The 11,175-nt window shown below is 60.3% G+C and overlaps 6 protein-coding genes across 6 annotated transcripts; all 6 read left to right on the top strand.

Annotated features, from left to right (window-relative positions):
• Nucleotides 1-1,329: 1,329 nt before the first annotated feature.
• Nucleotides 1,330-2,873, top strand: A1Q1_01091 (uncharacterized protein; the record flags this gene model as incomplete). Its single annotated transcript, XM_014325372.1, has 2 exons — nt 1,330-2,496; nt 2,802-2,873. 2 exons carry the CDS (start codon nt 1,330-1,332, stop codon nt 2,871-2,873), a joined length of 1,239 nt encoding a protein of 412 aa, XP_014180847.1.
• A 603-nt stretch (nt 2,874-3,476) lies between these two features.
• A1Q1_01092 (uncharacterized protein) lies at nt 3,477-4,007 on the top strand (the record flags this gene model as incomplete). The annotated part of the gene is made up of 1 exon (XM_014325373.1): nt 3,477-4,007. One exon carries the CDS (start codon nt 3,477-3,479, stop codon nt 4,005-4,007), a length of 531 nt encoding a protein of 176 aa, XP_014180848.1.
• Nucleotides 4,008-5,203: 1,196 nt separating this feature from the next.
• On the top strand, nt 5,204-5,524 carry A1Q1_01093 (uncharacterized protein; the record flags this gene model as incomplete). The annotated part of the gene is made up of 1 exon (XM_014325374.1): nt 5,204-5,524. The coding sequence occupies one exon, from the start codon at nt 5,204-5,206 to the stop codon at nt 5,522-5,524; it is 321 nt and encodes a 106-aa protein (XP_014180849.1).
• A 756-nt stretch (nt 5,525-6,280) lies between these two features.
• On the top strand, nt 6,281-8,474 carry A1Q1_01094 (uncharacterized protein; the record flags this gene model as incomplete). The annotated part of the gene is made up of 2 exons (XM_014325375.1): nt 6,281-7,117; nt 7,182-8,474. The coding sequence occupies 2 exons, from the start codon at nt 6,281-6,283 to the stop codon at nt 8,472-8,474; spliced, it is 2,130 nt and encodes a 709-aa protein (XP_014180850.1).
• A 452-nt stretch (nt 8,475-8,926) lies between these two features.
• A1Q1_01095 (uncharacterized protein) lies at nt 8,927-9,778 on the top strand (the record flags this gene model as incomplete). The annotated part of the gene is made up of 7 exons (XM_014325376.1): nt 8,927-8,974; nt 9,017-9,104; nt 9,213-9,379; nt 9,420-9,428; nt 9,501-9,515; nt 9,578-9,664; nt 9,737-9,778. The coding sequence occupies 7 exons, from the start codon at nt 8,927-8,929 to the stop codon at nt 9,776-9,778; spliced, it is 456 nt and encodes a 151-aa protein (XP_014180851.1).
• Nucleotides 9,779-10,428: 650 nt separating this feature from the next.
• Nucleotides 10,429-10,596, top strand: A1Q1_01096 (uncharacterized protein; the record flags this gene model as incomplete). The annotated part of the gene is made up of 1 exon (XM_014325377.1): nt 10,429-10,596. The coding sequence occupies one exon, from the start codon at nt 10,429-10,431 to the stop codon at nt 10,594-10,596; it is 168 nt and encodes a 55-aa protein (XP_014180852.1).
• Nucleotides 10,597-11,175: the final 579 nt, after the last annotated feature.

Here is an 11,175-nt window from a genome sequence, read left to right on the forward strand (position 1 = left end):
CGCGCCGATACACGATCCTCCCCCCCCACCCACTCCATCCGCCCCAATCGTCCACCGCGTCTCTCTGGCCCCGCCCCTCTTTTGAACAACATGAGTGGGAGGACCAAGATCACGAGCTCAGACCTCGGCAGGGCACGGCCAAATCTAGCTTCACTATGCATGTACGCACTTCATGCACTTCACCCATACGAAGGTTAAGCAGCGAATCGAACATCGAGCCCAGGGACCAGTTTGACCGAAGAACCCTGATATGGGCGTCCCGCGGCCATTGCCGCGTTTCTGATGAGCTTGTTGTGAGCTTGTTGCGCCCTTGTTGCCGTTCGGCAACAAAGATAAAGGCTCGGACGAACAGAGGCACAGCACAGCCCCGGACAGAACCTCGAGTCTGTCGATGTGCTTAAGCTCGCACACCCTCCCGAACACAGCTTTCTGGGACTCGTCGCAACCGTGATATCCTCGAATGTTTCGGCGCTCGTGACTCTCTGACTTGGCTCTCTTCGACCTAAACCACGCGAGCTCCGGCACTTCATCCTCATGCATGCGTTGCCAGCCATGCGTCTGAAGGCATGCTCTTCCAAAAACGTGCCCATGCTTTCCGCAACCACCAGACAGATGTCTCCAAGCAGGCACTTCGTGAGCGTTTCTCAGGCTTGTCTGCATACTCGCGGCAACACTTCCGCTATCGGTGAGAGGCCTGTCCTCTGGAGTCCTTCAGGAACAGGAGGTGTTAGCCGGAACGGTCGCCCAGGATGCTTACAATGCATGCGGCCGTTGCCATGCAGGTAGCGAGAACGTGATGATTGAAACGCATGCGCGCTGAGTGTGAATGGGTTGGGGATCCTTGGTGGCACGCTGGCGCTGGTGCGGGAAGAAACCGCCAAACTGGAGGGGTGGGTAGTCAACCCAAACCTTGCACTCGAACTTACTTGCAGACCACCCGACAATTCCCAGCCAAAGTTGACAGTGATCTCCCTCCAGCTTTTCTGCTGATGAAGCGCTCACTTGTCCGCCGCGGGACGGGCGTTTCGCGTCACTCGGCCAATGATAACGGTGTCGCGCCGGCATAGTCAGGCACGGTCCCTAGCGTCTGTCCCTTATCGCTGCTTCAGAAGAACCCGAAGTTGTTGATCCGCGACCCGACATCGACTTCCGAACGTCCTGGGATGCTGGGAGCCATCAGTGTTGCGCTGACCTGCGGCTAGCACTCACAACTCGACGAGATGGGGGGTTCGGACTCCTATAAAAGATGGGCAATGCCGTGAGCCTCCGTCGACCATAGGCCTAGCGGAGCCCACCTTACACTCGTTTGAACACCCACACTCCTCCGATATGAAGCTCTCGGCCGCCATCACCGCGCTGGCTGCCTTCGCTGCTACCGCGACTGCCGTGCCCACCTCTATCTCGGCTCGCGGCGGCGACAACGGCGGTGGCACCTGCGAGAACCCCGGCCGCACCGTTTGGATCGTCACTGAGACCAACGACCCGGTCGGCGACTACTATGGCTGGGGTACGGCTGCGCTGCAGGACATCCGTCACCGCCTGACGTCGGAGTCTGAAGCGACTGCCTCGAACAAGGCCGACAGAATTGCCGTCACCAGTCTCGGTGATGTGGACGCGACGCAGTTCTACGAGCTCATGCCGCTCAGCGACCCGGAGAACCCCCAGTTCGACATTGCGATGGAGAACAGGACCAACCTCATCCACAAGGGCTGGAGCATTGAATTCGCCTACGACCACGCTTGGAAGTCAATGAACGACAAGTTCCACGTGCACAAGGGTCTGGGATGCATCATCGCTGTCACCGACTGCATCCTCCGCGACGAGAGCGTGGAGAAATTCCTCCAGCAGATTACCGAGGCGCGCCAGCAAGGCTACCGCACTCACCTCCTTGCGGTCAGGGGCGAGAGGTCGCACCCCGTTCGCTACTCCATGGAGCACCCCGACAACTTCCTTGCTCAGATCGGCCAGGGCTTCAACAACTGGTTCGCGAAGGCGTTCCCGGACAAGGCGGCGGTTTCTCATGATGAGACTACCAAGCGCATCATGGACGCGGTCCGTGCCGCCGGTGGTACCGTCGTGCGCATGGAGTCCGAGCAGAACGCGAAGGACTGGGTTAACGAGCTCTTCAAGAACGGCCTGACGGACCTCGACGGCAAGTGTGTCGACACTGGTGACAACGAGAACACGGACACTGGCGGCGGCGAGCTCGTCCCCGACCAGGTCTCGCACGGTCTCTGCTCCAAGAACGCCGAGGCTGTCTTCACCTACTCGCCTAAGAAGGACGAGCACGTTGAGGTTACCGTCACCCTCACCTCGACCGAGTCGCCTGTCAACATCGAGGCGACCCTCCTCAACACCGTCTCGGGTGAGACCAAGTTCGTCACCATCAACAAGGGCAACATCAAGGGTATCCTTGAGGGATCGGGCAAGCAGGGCGAGAGCGTCAAGGTCACGCTCAAGACTTCCAACGCCGACAGCAACAAGTGCGAGTACTCTGTCAGCCTCAAGACCAGCGCTCCCCAGCCTCCCCCCACCTCGTCGGCTACCGCGTCCTCGGCCTCGGTTCCCCCCCCCACCTCTTCGGCCACCGCCTCATCGGCCTCTCGTCTGCCACTGCTTCCTCCGCCTCGGCTCCCCCTCCTACCTCCTCGGCTACTGCCTCTTCGGCCTCCGCTCCTCCTCCCTCCTCCGCCACCCCCTCGCCCTCGGCGACCCCCTCCGAGTGCCCCGTCCCGGAGGTTCCCACGACCACCATCACCTCCACCGTCGTCGAGACCGTTACTGGCTCAGCCGCGCCTCAGCCCACCAACTCGTACTGCGTGTGCAAGTGCGACGTCAAGGGTGCCAAGCCCTGGCCCAAGTTCGAGCTCTAAGCGGCGCAAAAACCACTATAGTGTCTGTAGAATTGCAGTGCCGCACTGCATGGACTATGTCATATTCTGTCTTTCCATTCTCCGGGTCCGCGGAGGCCGTCGGCCACAGCAATGTCTTGCATGCAGTTGGGTCTTACTTACGTGTGCATGCGGCTCAAGAGTGGTTGCTGAGGAGTAAGCGGGCACAGACCATGTGTTGTGGAACAGTGCCAGGTGAGACAGCTACGCCCGATCGGATCTCGATCAACACTGGTCTCAACGGCGAGCACCGCTGAAGCCTTGACGCCCGAATCTGTAGTACTGAGTTCTGCGTTAACTTGCAATCTTCTTGAGTGCGAGATCTGACGATGCTGGTCTCTGCATCGGTCTTGGTGGCCGAGGATCAGCACCGCCCAGTCTCCGAGATCGATCCATGCCTCCGGGCCCCCAGCAACGACACCGCCGAGATTGATGCACCTCGGGATCGAAACCACCAAACGTGGGTACTTAAGAGCGACTTTTCGACTTCGACTTGACATCAGCAACAGCTCTCTGCTCATTCCCACTCCGAACGTCACAAACCCCGCCAACTCACCAGCTCTCAACTCACCAACAACGAACACAATGAAGTTCTCGCTCATCGCTACCCTCTTCGTCGCTGCCGTCTCTTTCGCAGCCCCTATTGACAACACCGACTCCAAGGCTCTCACTCGCTCTGTCATTGACGGTACCGACGTTGGCGCCTCCATCGTTGTCCGCGACTCCCTCGAGCCTCGCAAGCTGAACCGCGGCACGCCTGCCCTCTCGGCTGCTCTCAACGACATCTACGCTCCTCCCTACTCCGAGGAGCAGTATAGCCTGGAGGGTTTCGTGCAGTACACGCACGGCCGTCTGCGCGACAAGTTCCCGGGTGCCAACATCTTCATCTTCCACCGCTTCAAGCCCGACTCGCGCTTCGAGTGGGGCGTCTCGGACCCCAACGCCGAGGAGGCCGAGGTGCAGAAGGTCGTCGGCTTCGCGACCGAGTACTACCAGGTCGTTGTGTTCCGCTCCGCCGGCGTGCTCCGCAAGAGCGGCGATGGCGGGTTCATCAACTGGATCTTCTCGGGCAAGTTCACCCGCGAGGGCGACAATGTCAACTTCCAGGCGCCCTAGGTGTCCTGGCGACCCTGACGCCGGTCCTCCACAGCCAGCGACCCGCTTTCCACAAGCGAACGAAACGCGCCGATACACGATCCCGTTTGAACGACCTGAACGATCAGAGATAGTAATGTAGATAGAGACCTCGTCCGAATGCAAGTATGTTGTGCAGAGCTGCACTGCCTCGGCTGATGATTTCCTGTAGAGTCGGCGAATTCCGTTATCTGTTATCGGTGGCGCAAACGTCCCTGATGGAGCCGTCGTCCCCTGGCAAACTCACCTCCCAGCGGGCGCACTGCCGAGTCAAAGCCAACCAGGGGCTGATGCAATCAACCTATACGGTCATCTGCTGCCTGCCTGATGTTCGCCGGGGCACAGTTATCCCAACAGGTAGATCGATTGAGTGCCTGTCTACCGCGCTGCTACTGCTTCCGCCTCGACGTGATCTGTAAACCGGTTCACTTTCGAGGCGTCTGCTCGTTTAAAGTTGTGTTCCAGCGCTGTCGGTACTCGAGACTTGATCATGAGGCTATGTGAGGACGGACCCACGCCTCGGAATGAGAATTGAAGCTTACTCCGTGACGCTTGCCTCCAGAGACGTTCCTCTACCGGAGTCGTTATCAGAACCGATATCGCAATTCAAGTGCCGTCGTTTCGGGTCCGACTCCACGCAACGGATGGCACACCTGACCGTCACCTGTTCAGCACAGTCTCGCCGCATCTGCCACTCTGACCATTCACACTGGCGTTGTACCGCACTCTTGCCACAAGCTTCGAGCTTATCTCCTTGTGCACATGTCCGGGGAAATGGCAACCCTTGCAGACACGCGCGCTGCACTGGTCGTCGGATCCGTAGCCTCGAGGAACCGCCCTCGACGACTTCAAGTTTGAGCATAAGCCTCGTCTTCTTGTATCTTGGAGGTCATCGCGCGATCAGATGACATCCATCAGTCCTCGTTACCGTGCTCCTCGTCAGGTCTCACTCCCCAGAACGAAGTCCGCCTGCCACCTCACCCAACACGTACAAGTCGGCAGACCCCTCCACTGACTCCTGGCTCGCTACCGCCAGTGTCTCACGCCAGTTGATGAGAGGATATAAGGTCGCTGTCGAAATCTGATTATACTGTCCATGAGTCTTCTCGGACTTGCTCAAACTCTGATCAACCTTCGTGAGTACCACAGCAAGCAGTTTCACAGCTTACTCCAGAACAATGCGCTTTGTCATCATCTCCGCCGCGCTCATCGCACTCGTTTCAGCCGCACCCGCCCCCACGCCGGCCGGTGACGCAGTGAACGTGGTCATGCTCTATGGCCGCGATTGGGTTAGAGGAGGGCCGACGATTGACTGCAGCCACGCGAGGGCCGTGGCGTGTGCAGAATCGTGTCGCAAGCTCGGGTACGCTTACCACCAGTGTATCATCGGTTCATACGGCGGTTGCTACTGCCGCCCCGGACCGCCCGGCGGTAACGGTGGCGGCTCTGCTGGGACTTGGAAAAGGTCCATCGAGACTGGCGCGGCTCGCGCTGCGTAAGCCGGTGCTGAGGCACGCACAAAGCTGTCACCGACTCGGCAGGAGAAAGGTTGCATCTGGCAGCAGAATCGTCGTAACAGAAAACCACCATAGTAAGCGTTGACACGTCCCTGCTGTGGAATCCACTCCGGCTCTTGTAAAGACACGTTCTGACCATCTGGAAGGTGTGTAGGGGGGCGCGCTGTTTGAACGCTCCAGACTGCCGTAATGGGACCAGAAGTATGGTTCGTCGCGCAGTCATTGTAGGAATGCCAGAAGTGTTCGAGGAACCTCTCCTCATCGCATCTCAGTGTTACCAACCCACAGCTGCAAGCAAGGCGGACCTGTGACGTCAGGTTGGAGTGCGGGTCACGTGAGTGGCCAGGGTCCGAGACAGTGGTCCGGTGGCCAGGCCCGCTGTTGCGCCCATCGCACAGACACTTTCGCCAAGCCCCGAAAGGCGTCCCAGGCACGCCGAGGCACGCCTGACGTCAGTCCGCACCTGTGGACCAGTTGCAGACAAGTCCGTCTCTATTTCCAGACTTCGTAACGGATTGTTGGTTGGACCAGCCTCCCCATTCCCTCTCTCTTACTCCACTCACCGGTCTCCGAGTCCGTCCCTCCTTTGAGCTTCGGCCCGGCCCTCCTGGCCCTGGACCGGCTCCAGCCGCAGCCGCAGCCACCACCGCGCCACCCCCTCACAAGACATCCCGCTCATCCCACCTGAGAAATGCAGCTTGTTGTTGCACTGCACACTGCACAATCACGAACGACACGATGAGCGCCCCGATCGTCGAGCCCGTGCCGGCTCGTCCATCGGCGGAGTTCTCCCTCCTGGACAAGCCCGACTTTGAGCAGGTCGAGACCGTCGACCGGATCCCGCTGTCGAGCACGCGCGTGGACGAGCGCGCGCGCTCGCAGCTGCACTCTTCCTCGCCGATGCGGGAGATTGCAAGCAGCCCCGACGAGGCGAGGCGGCAGACCACACCTAGTGCCCGTGCAGCCGTGCAGAGTCTGGAGGGGCAGCGCGCGACCCCGCCGTCGATGCGGGAGAAGCAGGCCGCGACGGAGCGCGACCTGATGGACGAGGAGGAGCAGGGTACCGTCGTCGAGGGCATCGAGGACGACAACCTCTGGGTCCTTCTGCGCATGTTCAACACGCAGGTCAACCACGTCCTGCACCCTGCGCGTGGGTTGCCGCCAGACCAGCCAGACCTCCGCCAGACTAACCTCCCCAACGTGCCCTACCGCTCCGACACGCTCAAGGCCAACCTCGAGCGGTTCATCAAGGCGATCGCCCCGCCGAGTTCTCGGGGAATCCGTGAGGTCCAGCGCCTCTCCGACTGGCACGGCGAGTTCTACCGCACCCTCACCTACTGTGCGGGCTACTTCATCTCCTGGGGACTGGGATGCACCGTCGTCGCGGCGCTGTGTTTCTTCGCCATCCTTGTTGCCTTCCCCGGCACACGTCGCTTCCTCTTCCCCGACCTGCCCGAGGATGTGCCGCCCCCCGATCCCCCTCGCCAAGGCGACCCCGGCGGCCAAGGACCACAAGCTCACGCGCGCCGAGCAGGCGGAGGAGCACTCGGTCGAGGTCACGGCCGTCATGCTGGGGTACATCGGCAAGCTCCTCCTGGGCGGTGAGGCGCGGGAGGGCAACGCCGTCGTCGGTCCGAAGGACCTGGTTGCCGAGACCGATGAGCCCGACAACATCGTGACGGACGCCTATGGCAAGATTGTGGGCTACCAGACGGAAGAGCACGACGCGAACGCGGAGCGCATGCGCGTCAACGGCGAGATCGTCAAGGTGCGCAGGGACAAGGAGGCGCGCAGCGAGGCGCAGTCTGAGGCCGACGCGCGGCGCGAGGAGCTTACGACGCGCATGGCCAAGGCGACCGAGAATGGGGTCGGTGGCGCCGCCGACTTCATCGAGATCATGCAAAAGGCGCTGTCGCCCGTGCCCGTGTATCCGGACAGCTTTGCGCGGTTCAAGCTCGCCGCGCTCCTCGTCGCCCCCGCCCTGCTGCTGCACTACGTCCCTGCCCAGCTCATTGGACGCTTCGTCACGCTCCTCTTCGGTGTCGTTTTCTGGGGCCACGAGCCGATGATGAAGGGCGCCGAGCAGCTCATGGAGCGCTTCCCGAACTGGATGGACTACCTCGACCCGCGCAACCATCTGCTCAGCGGCGTGCCGACCAACGCGCAGCTGACCCTCCATCTCCTTCGCGCAAGCGAAGCGGAAGGTAATCCCCTCCCCCTCCCGCCGGTTGCGCCGACGCTCGAAGAGGCGAACGAGGCGATCAACGACGAGGAGGACGGAGTAAAGACGAAAGCAGCCAAGGCTGCCGCCTCCGATACCAAGGCTGGTAAGGCGCTATCGAGCGGCAACCCCGACAACAACAAGGGCGTGCGCAAGGCGGCGAAGAAGACAGGCGGCAAGACCAAGTCCCTCTTCAAGCGCGCCGCGCGCAAGCTGGCCGGCATGGGCAGCGACGTGACGGTTGTCGGGGAGGAGAGCGGGGTGCTGAAGAAGAAGATCAACAGCATGGTTCTGAAAGCCAAGTGGGGCGACGAGGTGCCCGAGGGCGGCTTCGTGGCCAAGCACAACGGCACGAGCGGCCATCTCTTCCTCGACGACGAGGAGGGGTGTCTCTCCTGGGTGCCGCTGTTGAGCAAGACGCCAGAGAAGGTGTGGTACATCGACGACCTGGTCGAGATGAAGAAGCAGGGACTGGGCGTGCAGCGCCTCGCGCTCGCTATGATGAGTGGGGCCGAGATCGAGAGTCTCGGCCTCGCGCTCAGGTTTGCCAAGACGGCAGACGACGTTAGCATGAAGGACATGACGGAGGAGGAGCAGCTTGCACATGCCCAGAAGGCGGAGGAGAGCCTCATCTTCCGAGGCGTCGAGGCGAGGGAGCAGCTGTTCAACCGTCTCATCGCGATGGGACACCAGAGGTGGGAGATGCTGTAGTTTTCCGGATGCTACTTGTTTCATCGTTGCTTCATGTTTCACAATATCGCACGTGAAGGGGTCGATCGATGGGGTTCTTGAATTGTCCCACGGCGTGTCAGTGCTGGCAGCTTCTGTCCGAGGCCATGTATGCTGTCGGTGTCGACTGGCGGATGTCCGTCTGCCAGCATCCGCGGTTCCCTCGGTGATGGATGCGATGTCAGCCAATCGGCCTCCACCGAGATGTTTAAGACCGAGATTGTTTCCACACGACGACCACGAGATTTGGGATCTCCCCGCGTATAGCGTAGACGCTTTGTTGCGTCATCGGTTGCTCGGTCCAATCTCGGCACACGACGCATTCCCATAGATCACACTCGAATGAACATCCATCCCTCACATCGCATCCGCTCTTATCTTTAGCTCTTCAACCCCTTGTTGTTGCTGTCCACCTCTCTCTCACCATCAACATTATGCTCGCCCGCACCGCCATCACCCGCTCTCGCCCTGTCGCCCGCACCGTGAGTTAGCCAGAGTTGCGGAACTGACTCCAGGTCGTGCAGCGCCGCTTCAACTCGACCCAGTCTGGCGGCCAGTCCTCTCAGTCCTCGCCCAGGAGCAAGGCCATCAACGAGGAGCGCAAGAACACTGGTGCGTAGCCATCTCCTTGGAGCTTCCCCTCACTATATCCCCCTCACCTACCTCCCACCCTTCAACCTCCGGAGCTAGTGGCAACACACGTGCGCAACTGACACCCAGGCATCATCGTCGGCTCCGTTGCGCTCGGCGCGCTCGGCCTCTTCTACTTCCTGCAGAACCGGGGCAAGAAGGACGCCAAGTGGAACGAGCAGGAGGCGGCCAAGGACAAGCAGAAGCAGCAGCAGCGCCAGCAGAAGGACGTCGACGCCGAGCACAAGGCGACTAAGGTGTGTCCATCCTCAACCGCAGCTAGCTGACATCGAGTAGGAGGGCGTTGTGAGCATGGAGTAGGCGTCATTGTAGGATTCGAATGAAGTCGACAGAAGTTTACCAACATCGTGTCGTCAGCGAGCCGTCAGGGAGGTATGTGAGTGTGTCAGTGGAGGGTGAGGAATGTTGAGGTTGTGACTCACGTGAGCTGTCAGTCCAACGCTTGGTGCGACACCGTCGGACGGGACATGGGACCTCACAAGGCGACTGACTGGATTTGTCCGGAGCGGGATAGGACCGAAGTGAGACGACTGACCAAAACAATAGGGCGCTGACGCCGCCCGCATCGTTGCGCAATACAGCTTGATTTGCAGATTGCTTTGGACGAGCTTTGGAACCCCCCCCCCCCCATCTGAATCATGACAACGCTGCTGATACTGCTGAGGAATTGAGGAACCAAACAAGCGGGACTCCTCTGCCCCGCCAGCGGTGGGTTACTGACCACGCTGATCAACGACGCAGGGCGGCGCACGGACCTATGGGCGCGGCTGACCTTGTTCCTGACAGAACATTGACTGATCTCGCCGGAGATCGTGCATCGTGCATCTGGGCCACCATCGTGGAGACTCGAGCTGAACACCCGCGGGTCTTAGGGCTATGACGGAGTCCTGCGTTTCAGAGGGGCGTGTGAGGTCCGGGAGATCGGAGACGGAAGCGGGCGGATGGGCGGGGAGAGTCAGTTGCTGACAGTCTGCGCACCAGCTGTCGTTGAACACCCCAGAGTACCAGAGTCCTTTCGTTTCCGATCGTAATCACCACGCCCTCGAGACCAGATCAGCATCTGCGCACCGCCTCCCCAACACCACCAGTCCGCTGCATTGGGGCCAACGCTCTATAGACAGTGCTTACTGACCCTCCTTATAAACGCAGGAGTCACCCTCAATCCATTCTCAACAACACATCCTCACCACCTCCCAGAGGTTCCTCCAAATCTTCGGTTTCGAGCCCCGCGGTCGCAGCCCTCCCTTCAATCTATTTTGCTCCCCACCGCAACGCATCAGTCACAATGCCTCTCCTCGAAACTATCTCCGTCGTCGCTGGACTCATCGCCGTCACTGGAACAGTCGGTACCGTCACCGTCTCATTCGTCTGGCTCGACCCTGCACTCGGCCACCCTCTCCCGTCTGGTACCGGGTACGCGGACCGCGACTGGTCGCCTATCAACTACTCTTAGAGAAAGCGTTGAACTGTCAGAAGCGAAGGCGAGTGAGTGAGATCGGTTGCTCATCCCCTCACAGCGCTGACCCGCTGCAGATAGAGTAGAACAAACATAGACATAGACGTAGATGGGTTCGGCTTCGATAAGGGTCTGTAGATATGGTTTCGCCACTCGTATAGATGAGTTAGATGGGCTGCCTTCATAGTAGATGTACAACCAGAGTAGGAACTACCCCAGCAGTCAGCCCACGATGTTGTTCTTCCCGCGGCCGATCGCGGTGTTTCCAACGGAGGCGGGGCTCCACACAGACAGAGGCACGACACGAGGTACGTCCTGCAAATTTCATGTCACGCTACCAGCTTCGTCTTCGTGAAGCATGAGTGACCGCCATTGTTGCCTTGCTCGACCGTGACAGCCAGAAGAGGAGCGCAGCGCGCAGAAGCGATCCGTGCCAGTTCTACAGCCTAGAGTGCCTACGGACCGAGATCGGACGCAGGAACCGAAGCACGTTCGCCCTCCACCGCCGATCGCATCGCCTGTGCCTGCGGCGCGTGCGGCGTCACCATACGCGCCAAGCGGTACCGCATGGTCCGT

The sequence above is a fragment of the Trichosporon asahii genome (assembly GCF_000293215.1).
Source record: "Trichosporon asahii var. asahii CBS 2479 unplaced genomic scaffold scaffold00048, whole genome shotgun sequence".
In the NCBI taxonomy this organism is placed as follows: Eukaryota; Fungi; Basidiomycota; class Tremellomycetes; order Trichosporonales; family Trichosporonaceae; genus Trichosporon; species Trichosporon asahii.